The sequence below is a fragment of the Petaurus breviceps genome, unplaced genomic scaffold (assembly GCF_028583685.1).
Source record: "Petaurus breviceps papuanus isolate PSGF00001 unplaced genomic scaffold, PetGlider_PUasm1.0 688, whole genome shotgun sequence".
NCBI lineage: Eukaryota > Metazoa > Chordata > Mammalia > Diprotodontia > Petauridae > Petaurus > Petaurus breviceps.
Window position 1 is genome coordinate 9,141,160 of NW_027186457.1, and position 21,230 is coordinate 9,162,389.

Genomic DNA, 21,230 nt, shown 5'->3' on the forward strand with positions numbered 1-21,230 from the left:
TATATATTTCCCCAGACCTGAAGCCCTAAGAAGGGAATATGACTCAGGGATGAGGTGGTCCACTAGAGACAGCTGGGTCATCTCTGCTGTGCCGCAGTGAGTAAAAACACACTCCTATCTCAGCAGTTGTAAAGATGTCAGCAGCTAAAAGAAGAATTCAGGAAGGGGATGTGAGGGAGATCCTCCTGCTAAGTTTCTCCTGGGATCAAAGAGGCAAAGTAATTCAGAGGTTTGTCTGTATGGCCCCTATGAAATGGCAGCATGTTGGAATAATGAATAGCGTGCAAGACCTGGAGTCAGGAAGACTCCCCTTCCTGAGTTCAAATCTGCCCTCAGACACTTATTAGCTGTGTGACCCTGGGCAAGTCACTTAACCCTGTTTGCCTCAGTTTCCTAATCTGTAAAATGTACTGGAGAAGAATATGGCAAACCAATCCTGTATCTTTGCCAAAAAAAAAATACTTAAATGGGGTCATGAAGAGTGAGACATGACTGAAAAAATGACTTAACAACAAGAAATATCCAAATTTAAGTTATTATTCCACTTCAGTTGGTTAGGTTGACTATTATTTTCTATTTTATTAGCCAATGAGTCATCTACATAATATCAAGGAAACCAGAGGAAAAGAAAAAGAAAACAGACTCGTGTTAAATAGCACAATGAAGCCAGTATTTAATAATGTTATGAATGTCAAGAGAACTATTAATAGAAGTTTTCAGTTAATTTGAAGGGTCTACTATTTAGCTTCTAGTGCTTATAAGGAGTACACATAAGGGCACCAAGGGGATCATGGGAGCCGATTATTACATTTTCAGCAAGAGCTCTTACACCTCAAAAATGGGCAAATGCTAGAAATCTGGGCTTCCCGTATTGTTTTGTTAATCGTCTAGACTTGAGAGACTGGTGGAGGGAACGGTAATAATGCAGATTTAACTTAAAAGTGTGGCAGATGTACTTTTTTTCTGGACAGCTGATAGTTACACATTTACCAGCTTCCCTTGGATATCATGTTTAAATCTGAACATGTGAGGGAAGCAATAAGTATTTCTTTTGTATTTGTAGTCTCTCAATTTTCAAAAAAAGGGAAGAGTAGAGTCAACAAGACAATGAGCTCAATCCAAACTTCTCCGAATCCCAAAGTGGAACAAACTGAAGTGAAATAGAAGATAAATAGAAAGGAAGTAAGATGGCATTTAGCTTCTACTGGTATCACCCAGTTTAGCAGGCTCCTAGAGATGAAATAACAAATTACTGAAAGAACTGGTAGACTCAGGGTGGCTAGGTGGTGCAGTGAATAGAGCACCGGCCCTGAAGTCAGGAGGACCTGTGTTCAAATCTGGCCTCAGACACTTGACACACTTACTAGCCATGTGACCTTGAGCAGGTCACTTAACCCTGATTGCCCTCCAAAGAGCAAAAAAAAGAAGAGCTGGCAGAGTCATATCAACATAGGAGTCATTGTTGATGACTCATGAGGCCATGACAACATGGAGATGTACTGCAGGCCTGGAGATGGGGAAACATCGACCCTATTTTCGAAAAAGTGTTGAAAGTGCAATCTGTAAACTAGAGGTCACGAAGTATGACTTAAATTCCTGGCAAAATTCTAGAAGCTGTTACCGAAGGGGTGATTAGTGAGCATTTAAAAAAGGAAGCTGAGGTCATTTAAGAGAAAATCAGCTTTATCATGAACAAAACATGTCAGAATAAACTCATTTCCTTTTTTTCCAGGATTCCCAGACTTGTAGAGCCAGAAAATGCTATAGATGACACAATGGCCATATATTTTAGCAAAGCATTAGATAATCTCTCATGCCATTCTTGGGGGCAAAATGAAGGACTGTAGGCTAGGTGGTCGTACTGTGGCATGGGTGGATTTGCAGCTGGTTGCATGGCCAGTAATTATTAATGGCCCTATGTTCATTTGAAATAAAGTTTCTAGTGGGGGGTCCCAGGGTCCTGTGTTTAATCCTATGATATTTAACATTTTTTTTAAAAAATTCAGTGGAAGGGCAGGTGACCTGCTGGACTTAGAATCAGGAAGAGTTGAGTTCAGATTCCCAACAGCAATTATTTTTAGTAACTGTTTGCCCATGGAAGAGTCATATAATTTCTCTGAGCCTCAGTTTCCTCATCTGTAAAATGGGAATAATAATGCCTATGATCCCTACTTCCTATGACTGTCATGAGGATTAAATAAGACATTAATGTGCAGAAAGCACTTATCACACTTTATGGTGCTAGATAAAAACAACATTCTCATGTTGTTCAATGATGATTGTAGAGAAACAATTCTGGCCTGAGTTATTATCCTGTGGGCTACTGCCCTAGTAAATGAGATGGATTCTTTGTGTAACAGAATAAAAGTACTGGGATGTCAGCACATTCTGTGGAAGCTCACTGAGAGAATCTTTGGGACGGGTCCAGTGGCAGACAGGAGGATTACTTCCACCAGGTCTGGGTAGTTTGAAAACTTTTCATTCCATATAATTTGATATGTCAACACATACATAAAATGTTGTGAGATTTTCATGAATCTGTGTCATTTTTATCATCAATATTATAATCAGATTTTCAGATAACTGAAAGTTCCTAGGAACAACTAAGACAGATATCGGAAATCCAAGGATCTGGCATGGTTAGAACGTTGGACCAAATCTATTAAGATTAAGTTTAACATGGATAAATGTCAAATTTCATGAGTTCAAAAAGCCAACTTTGTAAGTACAACATGGGAGAAGGTAATAATAGCCACCTAAAAAAGATACAAGGGTTTTAATAAACTGCAAGATACAACATAAATAAATAGATATAGAAACATCTCTATCTCTATGTATCTCAACAGTGTGATGTGGCAGCTGGGAGGGAGGATGTGATCTTGGACTCTATTGAAAGTAAACGTCCAGAATGAGGAAGGTCATTGTCCAAATGTACTGCTCTGGTAAGGTCACATCTGGACTATTGTGTTCAATGCTCTAGCAGTACATCTGCTCAGTTCTGGACCTGTGTTTTAAGAAGGACATTGCTAAGTTGTTTTTTTTTAATATTTCAATTTATTTATTTTTAGTTTTCAACATTCATTTCCACAAGATTTTGAGTCACAAATTTTTCTCCCTGTCTTTCCCCTACCCCCACCCCAAAATAGCAAGCCTAAATACCCCTTCCCCCAGTCTGTTCTCTCTTATAGCCTCCCCCATCCCTCCCAACTTTCTAGTAGGGCAAGATTGATTTCTATACCCTAGTGGCTATATATCTTATTTCCCAGTTGCATGTAAAAAACAATTTTTTTAACATTTGTTTTTAAAAATTTGATTTCCAGATTCTTTTCCTTCTTCCTTCCTCACCCACCCTCACTGGGAAGACAAACAATTCAATATAGGTTGTAGATGTGTAGTTATGCAAAACTTTTCCATAGTAGTTATATTGTGAAAGATTAACTATATTTCCCTCCATCCTATCCTGCCCCCCCCACTTATTCTATTTTCTCCTTTGACCCTGTCCCTTTTCAAAAGTGTTTGCTTCTAACTACCCTCTCCCCCAATCTGCCCTCTCTTCTATCATCCCCTCTCTTATTCCCTTCTCCTCTGCTTTCCTGTAGGGTAAGATACCTAAATGAGTGTGTATGTTATTCCCTCCTTAAGCCAAATTCAATGAGAGTAAGGTTGGTCCATTTCCTTTCACCTTCCTGCTCTTCCCCTCCATTGTAACAGTTTTCTCTTGCCTCTTTTATATGAGATAATTTACCCTATTCTATCTCTTCCTTTTTCCTTCTTCCAATATATTCCTCTCTTACCTCTTAATTTTATTTTTTAGATATCATCCCTTCATATTCAACTCACCCTGTGCCCTCTGTCTATGTATACACGTACACACATATACACACACTCACATATATATTTTACACACATATACCCTCCTATACATACATATATAGATAGATATATACATATACATATATATATATAAATGTACACTACCTTCAACTATCCTCATACTGAGAAAAGTCTCATGAGTTATAATTATCTTTTTTCCATGTAGGAATGTAAATAGTTCAACTTTAATAAGCTCCTTATGATTTCTTTTTCCTATTTAGCTTCTCATGCTTCTCTTGCTTCTTGTAGTTGAAAGACAAATTTTCTGTTCAGCTCTGGTTTTTTCATCAAGAATGCTTGAAAGTCCTCTATTTCATTGAATGACCATATTTTCCCCTGAAGCATTATACTCAGTTTTGCTAGGTAGGTGATTCTTAGTTTTAATCCTAGCTCCTTTGACCTCCAGAATATCATATTCCAAGCCCTTCAATCCCTGAATGTAGAAGCTGCTATATCTTGCGTTATTCTGATTGTGTTTCTACAACACTCAAATTGTTTCTTCCTGACTACTTGCAGTATTTTCTCCTTGACTTGGGAACTCTGGAATTTGACTATAATATTTCTAGGAGTTTTCTTTTGGGGAACTTTTTCAAGAAGTGATTGGTGAATTCTTTCAATTTCTATTTTGCCCTCTGGTTCTAAAACATCAGGGCAATTTTCCTTGAGAATTTCTTGAAGGATGATTTCTAGGCTCTTTTTTTTGATCATGGCTTTCAGTTAGTCTAATAATTTTTAAATTATCTCTCCTGGACCAATTTTCCAGGTCAGTGGTTTTTCCAGTGAGATATTTCACATTGCCTTCTATTTTTTCATCCATTTGGATTTGTTTTATAGCATCTTGATTCCTCATAAAGTCATTAGCTTCCATATGCTCCAATCTAATTTTGAAGGAATTATTTTCTTCAGTGAGCTTTTGAAATTCCTTTTCTATCTGACCAGTTTGGCTTTTTAAGGCATTCTTCTCCTCATTGGCTTTTTGGGCCTTTTTTGCCATGTGAGTCTATTTTTTAAGGTGTTATTTTCTTCAGTGTTTTTCTGGGTCTCCTTTAGCAGGCTGTTGACTCACTTTTCATAATTTTCTTGCATCACTCTCATTTCTCTTCCCAATTTTTCCTCCCCTTCTCTTACTTGATTTTCAAAATCCTTTTTGAGCTCCTCCATGGCTTGTAACTAGTTCATATTTTTCTTGGGAGCTTTTGATGCAGGAGTTTTGACTTTGTTGTCTTCTTCTGGTTCCATGTTTTGATCCTTTTTGTCCCCAAAAAAGGATTCTGTGGTCTGATTGTGCTTCCTCTGCTTGCTCATCTTGCCAGCCAAATACTTGACTTTTGAGTTCTTTGCCATGGTAGAACTCTGCTTCCTGAGTAGAGAGAACTTTGTCCCAAATCACTGGGGTTTTCACAGTTGTTGTCAGAGCTGTTGTATGACTTATGAGGAGGCCTCCCTCTCTACAGCCACCACAAGCTCTGGCACACTGGCCACATACCCCATGACCACCGCCTGAGATTGCGACCCAGATTCAAGCACATCAAAGTAAGAGCAATTATCCTCTGAATGGTAACTTGATTCCCCCTATGATTTGTAGGCCAGGAGCTCTGGAGGCAGCCATGTGGCAGCAGCTAGACGCTGTGCCTTCACCACCTCTCGCCCTCAGGGCAGGGGCTGAACTGCACTCTTCTGTCACTCAGTTCAGTTCTAACAGAGTTCTTCACTGACCTTTTACTTCTTCTTTGGCATTTATGGGTTAAGAAGTCTGGAAACTTCCACTGCTGCTAATGATTCACTCTCCTGAAGTCTGCTCTGTCTGGTCTGGGCTGTGGGTCAGGGCTGCCCCAGGTCTGGGCCCATGCAGCTCACTGTGCTTGGCTCCCAGTCCTGTGTGAGAGACCCTTCCTGTTGGTCTTCCAGGCTGCCTTCAGCAGGAAATTTGTTTCTCTCTGTCACTTTGTGGGTTCTGTAGCTCTAAAATTTGTTTAGAGTCATTTTTTTTACAGGTTATTGGAGGTGGTTAGAGCAGGAGGGTGAGTAAGATGTGCAAAGGCCTTGAATCATGCAATATGAGGAAAAGTTGGAGGACCTGGGAAACTTTATCCTTGAGGAAGAATAAAGCTAGGGAGGACAAAACCATGCTCAAATAGGTAAAAGGCTTAGATGTAGGAGGGTTAGATTAGTTCTGCTTGGTCCCAAGGAAAAGAACTAGGAACAGTAGATGGGGGTTTCAGAGAGGCAGATTTGGACATAATACAAGGAAAAACTTCCTAATAATTATAGTTATTCAAATCAGAATGGGCTACCTCAAGAGATGGGCTTCTCCCCACTGAAGGTCTTCAAGCAAAGCCTGGATAAATGCCATACGATAGAAGGGATTCTTATTCACATATCATTTTGACTACATGGTCTCTGAAGTCACTTTCAGTTCTTGGATTCTATGATTTTAAGTATCCTAATGAATTTTGTTTTAGGTTATAGGATTTCCCTGTCCCTACCCCCCCACCCCAGCTTTCTAGAATCTCCCTCATAATTTCAAATATTTCAGTTGTCTTCAGTTCAAAATTTCTGTAGTAAGGTCCTACATCCGTTTGGCAAACAGATATGACTGGGATGTCTGTCCTTCTGATTGAAAAATGGGTAAAGGTACCTAGAGTAGGATATAAGTTAAAGAAGCAGATACAGCATGAATGCATTCAACTCAATTCTATAAATATTTGTTAAGTTTCCACCATAGCCAAGGCATTTTCTTAGGAACAAGATCTCAAGGAGCCAATAATAAAATACATAACCAAATACTTGTGATACAAGGCTGATTATGATATGTATGAAGGAGAGGCTCAGACATAGTGTTATGAGAAAACTGAAATTGTTTGGCTCAAGATTGAAGGGAGGGTTAGGGAAGGATTTTTAGAAGAGGGCGTACTGCACATGCATGGACACAGGAGAAGGCGGGCAAAAAACAGGGGAAATTAAGTTGAAAAACAGTGTATGAAAGACAATAACATGAGATTTAGCTAGAACACACGGAGGGGGAGAAGGCAGGATGAAAACAGGGGATAGAGGTGAATTCAATGTGTCTAAAAATGGTCCCATTTCATCACTGTGACCACCTCCAAATCTATTTATCACAATACCTCTTAACTTATCAGTCCAAAATCTGAATAATGCAAAGAAAGCCTCCTAGCAGGGGCTCCCCAACTGGCTTCTTGCTGATATTCACTTACCTGGAATGCCTGGTGACCCAGGGAGTCCAGGTTGCCCTGGCAACCCTGGAAAGCCTCGACATCCGTGACCTGGTAAACCTGGGTTACCAGGAGGCCCAACATTCCCTTCTCTACCTTGAAGTCCTTTGATGCCTGGTGATCCTGGAACACCAGGTGTCCCTGAAATGACACAATGCTTTCCATGACATAAAACTCTTCATATTAATGAATATCAAAATACAACATACTTGAAGTCCACTGTCACTTTACTTCTCACTATTGTGTTTCTATGGGAAGTTACCTCTCTGGACCTCAGCTTCCTCCTCCCCAAAATGGGGATCATAATAGCAGTAGTTCCTAACTCAAAGGGTTGTGCTACAAGTGAGATGATAAACGCAAAAAATAATAACCAGCATTTCTGTAGTTCTTGATGGTTTGGAAAGCACTGTACATATATGACCTTATTTGATCTCCTGCATGACACTGTGAGCTCCTTGAAGGTAGGAACTCTTTTGTCTTTTTTTGTATCTCTGGTGCCATAGCAGCAACCACACTGGCATACCCAGGACGGCTGCTAGCACAGGCTCTTAGATCTGCTTTACTAGGAAAGATAGCTGTTTGAGAGGTCAACAATCCTTTTTTTAGTTACATTCACTAGTTCAGGGGAAAAGTCAGCACCCTGAACTTCAGAGAAAATACAAGCAGAGAAATAAAGACCAACAGACAGGGTTCTGACTGCCTGAATCAACTATACACTTTCCGTACATCCCTGGATAGAAAGAGCTTTTATATCTGAGCAGTCAGGGAGCTCTGAACATATGGCCACTCAGAATCTCGACCAGGGAATCACAAGATCCTTCTCATGAGCAAACCCCCAAAGCAAAACATCAATTCAGAATATATATACACTTTTCAGAACCAGAAGTCATCACAACCCTCATGACTCAGTGCCTAATTAGAAATTAGCAAAAGGTGTGAAAGACTTCCTACAAGCCAGCCTTCCTATGAGCCAGCCTCCCCTAAGCAAGCTGCCCTTAATGGGTTGTGTGAGGCCTATTAATGGGTGGGGAAGATCTTATATCCCATTAACGTGCTTAGCACAGTGCCTGCCACTGAGCTAAGATCTGCCAATAAATGTTTATTGATTGAATGATTGATTTTCATTTTACAAACAGGTAAACTGAGGCAGACAGAGCTTAAGTGGTTTGCCCAGGATCATACAGCTAATAAGATGTCTGAAGCTTGAACTCAGGTAGCCTTGACCCTAGGCCTAGAATTCACTTAATCTCTCAATGTCTCCAACCAACTCTCTTTGGAGAATTTTTGGCAGTTAGTAAGTGTATCAAACACTGTGTTTGGTGCTGGGGATACAAATAGAAAAACTGACAATCCTTGCTCATTAAGAACTCCCCTATGATTAGAGGGAGATAATACATATTCACATACACTCAGATGCATATACATATATACATACTATTTATGCATTATGCATATATATGTATGTGTGTGTATCTATGTATATATGTGTTAGGTTTCAGCTGCAAGGTACTCAGTGAACAATGATTGTCTTTGAACCTCACCCCTGTCTTCCAGCTGCTGTGAAAGGTGGGCTTTTGTCTTATTTTTTCCTACACCAGGCCTTCTCTATAATCCTGCTACTTCTTGCTGTCACCTCCCTGCATTGTCCCATACCTTCTTCCCTCCCCTAGTACCCCTCCTTTATGTGTATATTTCTCAACTAGAATAAAAGTTCTCAGAGGGTGGAATTGTCTTGCTTGATTTTGTTTTTCCAAACTTCAGCACAGTGTCTGGCACATGGAAAGTAATAAATGCTTTATCTAATCGAATCTATTCTAGAACTATTTACCTATAGAGGCAGATTTAGAAAAATGTTGAGTGTCACTAGACCTCCATAAGGGTAAGCTGTCCTGATGCTACAGATTACTCAAAACGAATCCCCAGTCTCTTCGGTGACCAATCCCCAACACCCTCTTATGCTACAAGTTCCACCACCACCAAAAATTGTATATACCTGTTATTCCAGGACATCCTGGCTCACCTCTGAGCCCTTTAAGTCCAGGTAATCCTGGAGGGCCCATATTTCCTGGAAGCCCTTGAAGGCCATAAACAGAATCCCCTGGCATTCCTTTATGACCATTGATTCCTGGTAACCCCGGAGGGCCTGGCGGACCAATAGGGGCTGACCCCTTTTCACCTTCAGGACCTGAATCTCCAGGCTCACCTCGAAAACCTATTTAAGAAAAGTAAATGTTACACGGTAAAATACGAAGAACTAACGTATTGTGATAAGAATAATAAACCCTTCAAAACAAAAATTGCATCTTCTGAAAATGTGTGCTAGCTAAATTGGTGCTGTTTCGCTTCTCACTACATTCAAGCAAGGAACTTGTAAGGCCTCCTTTCTAGTGAGAATCATCAATGTGTCTTGTTTCATCCTCTGATGACAAAATATTTATCTTGTATTGGATTGATTTTTTCTTTTCACACTTACATTTCTTTTTTCCCATTAATAGTATTTTATTTTTTCCAATTACATGTAAAGATAGTTTTCAACATTCACTTTTATAAGATATTGAATTCCAAACTTTTTCTCCTTCCCTCTCTTTCCTCTCCACTCCCCAAGATGGCAAGCAATCTGACATAGGTCACACACGTACAACCATATTAAACATATTTCCACATTAGTTATATTGTGAAAGAAGAATCAGGACAAAAGGGAAAAATCATGAGAAAGAAAAAACAAAAAAAAGGGAAAATAATATGCTTCTATCTCTATTCAGACTCCATAGTTCTTTCTCTGGATGTGGATAGCATTTTCTATCATGAATCTTTTGGAATTGTCTTAGATCATTCACATTCAAATAGAAGGAACCTTGGTAATTATACCAGAACCTAACAGAGAGCTAGAATTTCATATATTTATTAAAAAAAACCCTAATATATTAAGGCTAGCTTTCACACATTTATTGATCCATATTCCCAAAGAAGGAAAAACACTTTTTCACTTACCAGGTGGTCCTGGTATTTCTGATATTCCTGGTTTGCCTTGTTGGCCTTTCCACCCATCAAATCCAGGTAGCCCAGTTTTACCTGGGGGCCCTGAAAATCCTTTAGGACCTAAAGAAAAACAGCAATGAACACCAAGCCTTTCTTGGGGGAAAAGAAAACTCCAAAGTAAACACTAGGAACTTTCTTCCGACACATAATATTATGTACTAAATAAGAGTGTTTTATATACTAAGTCTTTAATTTCTAGAAAGTAAAAGATTTGGCTAATCTTTCCTATCATTTTTTATGAGTCAGACTAGAGCAGAGGTGTCAAACTAAGGCAACTGGAAAATGTTTAGCGAAATACGTGAAAATATAATGCAACAGAGGTAATGGTAATTTGTGGTTTTCTAATGCCCAAAGGGACCCTGCATATTTGAGATCGATACCATCAGACTAGAGGTATGTATGTTTTTCTAGTGAATGACCTTTCATGAAGTCATATAACAAAAGACCCAAATTCAATGCCTTTATTAAAAATCTCCCTATATGAAACCCTTCATCATATCTTCCTATGCACAGTTGGTTGCAGGTATTTTATAGATTGGGAAAACATCTGTGAAGGGCAAGTCTATCTGGAAAACCAATGCCAAACTTCTTTAGTGAATCAGAATATAGAGTTAAGTCCCCTAATCCCTTGCTGGCTGGGATTGTGCTCTGTGCCTGTTGTGATTAATGATGGGCAACTATCTCCACCAAAAATGGATTGTAAATTCTGCCTTATGCTTGGAGTGGGGGAGAGTCTCAAGTAAGAACAACAAAAAATCAATTGCTGCTCATTTCATTTAGGGATAAGCCCCCACAAAGATGGCTGTTCTTGTTTTCATTTCATCACAATGGCAGCGGCCCAGCTCCATGTTTACATGACAACCCAGCAATCAGTTAGAAAATGAAAAATTTGGGCAGTCATTCGAGAAATTGTGTTGTCTACAGGACACTAAACAATTGATGTGATCAGTCTTTTCAGAGACTGAATGGCCCATTTGTTCTAAACTACCCTGGTATGGTCTGAGAATCAAAGAGCAGGACAATATGGCGGCAAACTTTCCACTTCCTTCCAGGCCATCTCCATCTGTCTGTATTGAGAAAGGTCAAATTCAAGGGCTACATTAGTGTCTAGTAAAAAAAAATCCTGGGGCGGCTAGGTGGTATAGCAAATAGAGCACCAGCCCTGGAGTCAGGAGGACCTGAGTTCAAATCTGGTCTGACGCTTAATACAAAAACTAGTCGTGTGACTCTGGGCAAGTCACTTATTCCCAATTGCCCTCCCAAAAGCAAAAAAAAAAATTTAAATCCTTGGGAGGTCTGATTAATTTTAGGAAGAAACATACAAACAAAAATCCCAGGAGATAAATGTATATATTGTGTATGCTTGGCAATCTTAATTCCATGACCTCATCTGCTGGTATTTTGCAGGTAACTGTGAAATCTCTATTTCTAGGCCCTTTCTTCATAACTAGGCCTTTATCACCAAATCAACTAGGTGGCACAGTGGATGTAATATTGGATTTTAAATCTGGAAGACCCAAGACTGAATACTGCTCCACACAATTAGTACCATTGTGGCCTTAACTTGTCTCTGTCCCAGTATCCCCATCTGTAAAATGGAGCTCATACTGGCTTCCTCAAAGGGTTATTCTATTATATTCTATTATATCTATTCAAATGAGGTAATACACATAAACCACTTTGCAAAAGATAAAAGTGCTATATAAAAGCTAGCTATTACCATCTCTTCATAGGACCTAGAGAGACACTTCAAAGACAGCGTGCCCCAATCAAACACATTAGTTTTCTCTGAAAATTTGTTTCCCTCTGACCTTAGTGACAAGATAGAAACTTTGTTTTAAGCAGGCCTGTGATTTTCACTGTTATAGGGAAACTCCCAATGAGGAAATTACTTTCATTGATACAGATCTGTACCCCTTCCACAATTTATAATCTTGGAAAGTTGCCAGGGGAACCAAGAGATTAAATGACCTTCCCGAGGTCACACAGCTATTATATGTGAGAGGTGGGCCTAGAACTCAGATCTTCCTCACTTCAAGTTCATTTCTCTATCTGCTGTCTCACATTCTGTTCATTATATGTTACTAATTGCTCTGGAGTTAGAGAGTCATCGCGAGACCCTGTGTTTTTTGACTTCTAGTTTTTTAGTCTTTCATTCCATCAGATTTTTATTATCTGTTATATCACATTGCCTTTCCTAACAAATAAGAATAATAAATAATGTTATTTAATGTGTTGAATGCTGAGACTGACTCAATGGAAAGAAAAAAATCACTTCAAATGAATCATGAATTAACCAATCGAAAAGCATTTGTTAACTGCCTACTGTGTGCTGTGTCTGAAGGCCAAATCGAGTATGTTTATATGTGGCTGACTTTTCAGACATCTTTAACAAAAGGATTGAGGCTCTTAGAAAACCAGGAAATCAAAGACCTTATAAATTAGGGCAGCTCTGTGGCACAGTAGAGAGAGTACTAGGCCTGGAGTCAGAAGGACCTGAGTGAACTCCTGCCTGGGACATTTACCAGCTTCGGGACTCTGACCAAGGCACTTAACCCAGTTTGCCTCAGTTTCCTCATCTATAGAATGAGCCAGAGAAGGAAATGGCAAACCACTCCAGTATCTTTGCCAAGAAAACCCCAAATGGGGTCACAAAGAGTCAGACGTGACTGAAAACAATTCAACAATAACACTCATAAATTGGCAGAAAATGAACAGCTATCTTTAAATCCCAGGGTCACAGGGATAATCAATGAGTTAGTATATAGAGCTTGTCACTATCTGTGGCCAGAATTTAGTCCGATGTTTGTTATAGGATCACAGCTTTAGAGTAAGACGTGGTGTTAGAGGCCATCCTGTCAAACTCCCTCATAAGGAAATTGAGATCTAGATATGTTACAGGACTTACCCAAGGTCACACAGCTGTCCAGTATCAGAGCAGGGATTCGAACCTGAGCCTGTCAGGTTCCAAATCTAGGCATATATCCCTTGTACCAGAGCCTCTCTTTGAGTCTACTACAGAATGGTTCTGCATGATCTTATTGGTTGGGACTTGGTTTCTGTCAAGATACTATTAAGAGACACCCTGTTTTCCTGGCTCTGGTACAAGGGATATAGACCTAGATTTGGAACCTGACAGGCTCAGGTTGGAATCCCTGCTCTGATACTGGACAGCTGTGTGACCTTGGGTAAGTCCTGTAACATCTCTAGATCTCAGTTTCCTTATGAGGGGGTTTGACAGGATGGCCTCTAACACCCCGTCTTACTCTAAAGCTGTGATCCTATAACAAACATCGGACTAAATTCTGGCCACAGATAATGACACCCAGCAAGCAAGCTGTGCCCTGAGCTTGACATAACAACAACGTTTTGTGCTCATCCTCTGGATGTACTCAGTCGAAGCAAAATCTCAGAGTTGTTTCACATAATTACTGTATTGCTTTGACCAGTACCAGGTGGTCCCTAAGCTCCAACAAGAACTGTAATCTAGACATGAAGTGCTGCTAGAACCTTACCTGTCTCATTGTCAGGGCTACGGCTCACTGCTTAGCCATTGGTATAAGTATTGAGATTTACGTGTACTAAAGCAGGTCCCCCAGTGGAGGGTGGGAAGGGGGACGGTGCTGGCACGTGTGTCTAATTTCCCTCCTTGTTTGCAAGCCATTTTCCTCATTTTAGAAAACAAACTTGTATTAGTCTCTTGCACAGTTATTCTTGTCTGTTCAGTCCAGTTGACAATCCTTAGTATTATTTTTTAAAAACTTGTTGGGAGCATGGATATCAGGGAGTGGCATGCTGGTCAATGTTTAACAACCAGCTCTACAAAAAAAAAGTCTTTTTTGTTTGGCAGGAAGGCAGGGCAATTGAGGTTAAGTGACTTGCCCAAGGTCACACAGCTAGTAAGTGTTAAGTGTCTGAGGTCGGATTTGAACTCACGTCCTCCTGACTCCAGGGCCATTGCTCTATTCACTGAGCCACCAAGCCGCCCCACCAAAAAATTTTTTTTAAATGCACACAATAGTTTACTCTGCTTTATTTAAGTTTACTTTTTTTTGGAGAGAGGAAGGCAGGGCAATTGGGGTTAAGTGACTTGCCCAAGGTCACACAACTAGTAAGTGTGTCAAGTGTCTGAGGTCAAATTTGAACTCAGGTCCTCCTGATTCCAGGGCCAGTGCTCTATTCACTAGCCACCTAGCTGCCCCTTAAGTTTACTTTGTATTATTAACATTTTCCCATCACTTTCTTAAGTCTAGACAAACAACAAAACAATAAATGAATCCGCAATTTATAGCATTTTCCAATTTCACAAAAACTAACAACTGGATCTCTGGAGTCAGTATAAGCTGGCCTCAGCATACCACTGATCCATAATGATCCCTATTTAAGACTCTAAAAATGCATTCCCTATTGCCTTCCCACAAGCTCCTTATTTCAGATCTAGCCTGAGTAAGTTTTTTGGATGTTTTCTAAGCAGTTTAAAATTGACCATTTGTGCTACTCATTTTTACAGCAGGAAGATGAGAGGGACGGTTCTGAGTGATGTTTTTACCTGGAGCACCGGGAACACCTGGAGCTCCAGGGCTCCCTGGATAGGGGGAAGGACAAGGATAGGTGTCACCTGAAGGGAAAGAAAACAGACACTTTCAAATACTGGGTGTTTGGGGAAAAAATCCAAGTGGCTCTGTTATTGAAATATTAAAGCTGATGTCACTAAACTGCTGAAGTTCTTTCATGTATAGCCAGGCTGCATGGGAAGCCGAGGGGGAAAAATAATTCCAGATTTGAAAGGAAACTTCAGCTTGCTTAAGTGGTTTTGGGGCAGAGTCTTTGACGCTGGGTTCGAGAAGATGCTGGCTCGAAACTTGATACTTCACGATCAAAACATTTACAGACACACCAGGGAAGGGTCAGAAGTGTTTTATGACAAGCAGCACGAAATATTTCTCTCTCTTCCCTGGTGCCTATAAATATTCTTTTAAAGAATACCATGTGTTTGGAATAACAGATATTTAATACAGGATCATCCAAAGCTTTGATACCAGTTCTGACATCAGTTGACTATGAGACTTGGGTTTTATCATTTCACTTTTCTCCACAGCAAAAGGAGGTTGGATTAGATGATCTCTAAGGCACCTTCCCACTCTGACCTTCAAAGAATCACAGATTTAGAACTTGAAGGGGCATTAGAGGTTGTTTAATCCAACTCCATCACTTTACAAATAAGGAAACTAAAGTCGGAAGAAGGTAAGTGATTTGTCCAACGTCATAGAGACAGCAAGGAGCAAGGTTGGGCTTCTAAGGTCCTTGGATTCCAAATCCAACCAAACTGGAATTAAGGGAGAAGTCAGTAAGTCAGTATGCCATGCTGATTCCAAAATCAATGATCTCTCCATCACGGTGGAAATAATAAAGTACGATACAGCCCCCTGCCAAGTCAAGATATTTCACTGCATGGGGATAAAGAAAATGCAGTATGCTAAATTCGGCTTCCAGATCTTTATGCCTTTGAACTTTAGCCAGTACCAAGCTATTGACATTGTAAGTAAACTCAAACTAAAACACAAAAATATTTTATCCCCTGAAAGCCTGGGGGGGAAATGAAAACTAAAAAACATACAAATAATAAAAGGAAAAACAATAATATCTGTAGAAATATCCTTTCTTCCATCCCCCTGCCCTAATGTTTCCAATATTTCGATCCAAAGGTCTGAGGTCACTTCAGCACTATTCTTTGGAATTCGTAGAAGTGTCAGAGCCTATATTCAAATGGCTTTGTTGTGTCCGCCATTAGAAGGCCTGTGAATGACTTCCTGGATGATATTCAAATAAGTTTCAGATGAAATACTATAGTCTGTGGTCAGAACACCCAGGAATATCTCAAAGGATTGTATAGAAGAGAGAATGACATTCTGAAATATCAAATCATCTTTAATTTTAAAACATTCAAGTTATCTAGATACAAAGGAATGAAAAATCCACTTAGACCTATCAAACAGAGACCACAAAAAAGGTCAGTTGGCTTTTTCAAGTTTATTCTATGAACTGGCTTGGATTTCTTGTTTTTATTTTTTATTATAATTCTGCCATAACATTCTTGAATGTCTTTTTTGGAACTTGAATCCTAAGATTCTGCCTGTCACTGCCCCTGGAAGGACATAGTTCTTTGGGGAATAAGGCCACTCATCAGCTTTTTGCTGTTTTCCATATGTCAATATTTAACTTTACCTTTCTGACCTTTGGAACCTGCTGCTCCCCTCACGCCAGGGTGGCCAGGGCTCCCTGGCCCACCTCTCACCCCTTCTGGGCCAGGAAATCCCAGTCCTCGAGGTCCCATTGGCCCCATCCTTCCAGGAGATCCTGGTGTTCCAGGAGATCCTTCCGCACCGGGAATTGCCCCGCCACGACTGCCCTGGGAACATTTTCATCATCAGTCAGTCCAATCTCTTCTTTGGTAATGGCCCAATTAGTTCAAAAATACTTGTTACATAAATTTCCATCTTGTGTTAATTTAATCAGAACAACTTTCTGCACAATTGTATTTAAGTCCAATATTCAAGGTCTGGCTGCATGAAAGACTCAACTTGTCTTTAAACTCATGAGTTTAATCACATCTGGTTTAGGAGAGAGGATAACTCAGATGTCAATTGGTTTTCATCAGCTCATTTTGTAAGAAATTAAAATTGAATAATGACTCCTAGAGGATTTTGTTTACTATTGATTTGTAACAATATTGTAATATTCAATGCATAATAACTTTAATTTTATTATTGAAATTAGAATGTATTCTCATATATGTATAATACTTTATGGTTTTGAGATCATGTTCCCATCAATTATCTCATTTGCTCCCAGTGACATTAGAGTAGGCATTGGTATTCTTACTTTACATATTTGGAAACTGAGGTTTCACCTCATACTCATAACATTGGCAAAGATGATAAAAAAATGGACACAGACAATGGATTGTTGAAAGGATTGTGGGAAGGTAGGACCACGAATACAATGTTTGTGAAGTTGTGAAATGTTCCAACCATTGTGAAAGCTAGATTGGTATTATGTGAGAAGTCTAAACTATTTATACCCAGTTATTGAACACATACCCTCAAGGAGACCACTATTCTTTGGAATTCATACATGGAATTCAATACATATATGTCAAGGCATATATTCAAGTCACTCTGTCCACCATTAGAAGGCTTCTAAATAGCTTCCTGTATGATAGTCAGGTAAGTTTCAGATAATATACTAGGTGTTTGTGATTAGAACTCCCAGGAGTATCCCAAAGGATTGTAGAGAAGAGAGAATAACTCTGAAATCTCAGAAAGAAAGCCCTATACATAGCAAAGTATTCAGAAAAGTACTCTTTGTGGCATTGAATGCTAGAAAAGAAATGATTAACTGGAGGGCTATCTGAACAAATTACAGTTGCATATTAATGTAATGGAAAATGATGTCATATGAAATTGTGAATATAGGAAGTCAGAAAAACATGTAAGTTACAGAGATTAAAGAAAGCATAACCAAGAGACCAGCATCGATGAAAATAATATAAATGATAATGCCCAAGAGCAATGTAATGAACAATCTCAGTCCTAGAGAAGAGATAAGGAAACACACCTTCTCCCTCCCCTCTCAATAAAAAGCTAGAAGCTACAGATATTAGATATGGTTTATGTAATTAGATCAATTGGCTGTGTTGGTTGGTTTTTCTTTGTTACAAAGAAGGGTACAATGGCAGTGGAAAAGTTGGGGTTGTTAGAGAGATTGTTAAGAATAAAAAGTAGCAATAAAACCATTTTTTTTTTCAGTTTTCAGTGGCTTCCTATTGCCACAACTATTCAATTGGGCCCTTAAAACCCTTCACAATCTGGCTCCCCATCTTACCTCCTATAAAAGGCTCCCCTTTTCAGTCCACCTGAACTATCTCATAAATCACAAGAGTCTTCCATGGAAGCCTCTATGTGAAATAATCCCTATAGAAATTGTTCTTTAAAATCCTTTCAGAAGGAGCAGAAGACTCAAAAGATCATGTAGTCAAACCTGAAATCCATCAATAAGTTTTTATTAAGCGCCTACTATGTATCAGGCACTATGGTAAGCACTGGGGACGGTCCTTGCCCTCCACAAGTTTTCAGTCCAGTGGAGGAGACAACAAGCAAACAAATATGTGCCAACAAGCTAAATGCAGGATAAATAGGAAACAATTAAGGAGGGAAGGAATTAGAATGAAGAGGGGTTGGGAAAGGCTTCCTGGAGGAGATGGGATTTCGGTTGGGACTTGAAGGGAGTTGGGAGGCAGATGAGGATGGAGAGCATTCCAGGCAGAGACGAGAGGTGGAGTGTCTTGTTTATGGAACAACAAGGAAGCCAATGTCACCTCATCAAAGAATCCATGAGGAGTAGGGTGTAAGGAGACTGGGAAGGTAGGGGTAGGGAAGGCTCTAGCAGATGACTTCATATGTGATCCTATCCACTGGCTGTAAGCTCCTTAAGAACAGGGTTGTTTTTCTTTTTACTAATTGTATCTCTCGTACGTATCACAGTGCCTGGCACATAGTGGGGCCTCCATTGATATTTCTTGGATTATTGGAGTGGATTAATCCTGCCCGTGAGAGGAAGCCACTGGAGTTTATTGGGATAGGGAGAGTAGCATGAATGAATCCCCAGATTGGACACGGGGGGCAGGAGGCGAGATAGAGATGAGTTGAGGATGACCCCCAGGTTGAGAGCCTGACAACTGGAAGGATGTGGCAGTAAAGTCTGGAAGGGGACAGAGTTTAGAGGGAAAAGTCATGAGTTTAGTTTGGGGCATGTTGAGTTTAAGATGTCTTCTATCCTTCTGATTTGAGAGGTCTGAAAGGAAACTGGAGAGATGGGACAAGATTCACAGGTGATTTAAGAAAATAATAACAAAGAAAGTTTTTCTCCCTCTTTCCTACTTTTATTTTCTTCTGGCTTTAAGCTATGGATATTTGACTTTCCTCCCCAAATAATAGCTTTTTTTCCATTTTGGACTTACCTTGTTCTATAGACACACGTTCCTGATTCCTAGGGACCAAATATTGAATGGGGTCGCTAACAGTATATTACTGAACAAGTATTCAGGGAGTTCTCTGCTGTTAACTTTCTCCTGGAAGATATTTCACAAAAAACTGTAGAAAAAGGAAAAGCCCTTCTATTTTTAATCATCTTTTTTTCCCTAGAGTTTGCTAGGTGTCAGAACTAATAAGGTGCTAAACCTGGAGTCAGGAAGACTTGAGTTCAAATACATCCTCAGACATTTCCTTGCTGTGTGACCCTAGGTAAGTCACTTAACTTCTGTCTCAGTTTCCACAACTGTAAAATGGGGATAATAACAGCATCTACCTCCCAAGGTTGTTATAAGGACCAAATGAAATAATATTTGTAAAGAAGTACCTAGCACAATGATTGGCAAATAGTAGGCACTTAATAAATGCTTGTTTCCTTCCTTCCTTTTTTGAGCAGCAGTAGGAAGCAATGTTGTAGCTGACAGTTATCCCCACGCCCTATGTTCTCCATTTAATAATTAAAACATCTGGGGAAATGAACAAATATTCCAAACCTTTTCTCTTTCACTTATTAAACTCTCAGCAACCTTCTTCTGTCTGGGAAGGATGTTCTTAACTTGGAGTCTGTGGACTTGATTTTTAACAATATTTTGATAAATGAATTTGAATATAATTGGTTTCCTTTGTAATAATCTGTATTTTGTGCACTTGAAAACCTGATTCTGAGAAGGAATCCTAGCCTTCAGTAGACTGCCCAAAGGGTCCAGGACACAAAAAAGGCTGACACCCACACTAAGACAATCACTGGGAGGGAAAAAAAAATATCCAATAAGAAAAGCCCTGATCCTCACATAGACAGGAGACTGGTAAACTATGTGGAAAGCCAAAGGTTGCTTCTCATCTTTGAGACAAAACAAAGGCACGTACCAGTGGGTAGAAATGGATATTTACATCATTTGAACTTTGTGTAATTCAGTATTAATGCTACCTTTCCGTAAAATCATATTGCTATGGTTGAGATCTTTTTCCCTTTTTCCTCTACATACCAATGCAAGGGCAAAATCCCCACTCTGAGGAGACTTTCTGATAGGAAAAACCTATGTATGAAGCAGAATTAACATGCTTGCTCTGTGTTTTAATTAAGGAAAACTTTTTTTTGCCTTTTCTATTAAATTAGCCTATCCCAAAGTATAAAAAAGCCTATCTTTCTACCAATTGTTAAGATAAACTGCTTCCCTGTTAAATATTTTGTCAGAGAACACTTGTACATAATGCGTTCAATATGATCTGAAAATTATGAGTTTAGTTAGGAAATCATTTGTATTAGAGTAAGCAAACACACATGTATATTTGTTTGTGCTCTGTTCCAGTTAAGATGCCCCAACAATATCTGGTCCATCATTAACCCTGTATTCCTAAGGCTTCAGGGTCCCTATCTGTATCTTGTCTAAGAACATTGGGCAGTTAATTGTGCTCCAAAATATCCTTCCAATAAATTTGGTTTTCAGATACATACATTTTGTGATATCTCTGTTTTCTGATGTGACTGACTCACCACAAGCTCATTCATTTAGAAAGCATTCGCTACTAAAGTGTGGGGGAAATAGTCTAATCACCCCTACCTCTAAACCTCTAATACAGTTTTCCAGGCTTATTTCTCATCATTCCTTTTCATGTTTCCTACTTTTAGACAAACTGGCCTTCTTATTGTTCATTCCATCTCATTTCTCCATCCTTTGAAAGGGCTATCCACCATACTTGGCATCCATTCTCTCCACTTCTGCTTCTTAGAATCAATCCTTAACTTCCCACAAGTTTCAGTCAATGTACCTAAATGAAATCTTTCTTGGTCTCTCTAGTTCATGCCCACTCTTGTCACATTAGCTTGGTGTTTGTTTGTCTTACATGTTGTATCTCTAAATAGAATGTAAGCTCTGTGAGGGCAGGAATTGTTTTCTGTTTTTGTCTTTGTATCATCCCCAATATTGACAGAGCAGATGCTCTATATGAAATGTTTATTGAATTGAATTTTTCTATCACCAAATTCAGAAATTCC

At 39.4% G+C, this 21,230-nt stretch overlaps 1 protein-coding gene across 1 annotated transcript in view; it reads right to left on the reverse strand.

Moving 5' to 3' along the window:
• Positions 1–21,230, reverse strand: part of COL4A4 (collagen type IV alpha 4 chain) — a 152,111-nt gene that overhangs the window by 55,890 nt on the left and 74,991 nt on the right. Inside the window, exons 25-29 of the mRNA XM_069104553.1 lie at positions 16,371–16,554; positions 14,695–14,763; positions 10,098–10,205; positions 9,100–9,318; positions 7,089–7,247 (exon numbers count right to left, since the gene is read on the reverse strand). Coding sequence (XP_068960654.1) covers positions 7,089–7,247; positions 9,100–9,318; positions 10,098–10,205; positions 14,695–14,763; positions 16,371–16,554 — 739 coding nt within the window. The remainder of the gene's footprint in view (positions 1–7,088; positions 7,248–9,099; positions 9,319–10,097; positions 10,206–14,694; positions 14,764–16,370; positions 16,555–21,230) is intronic.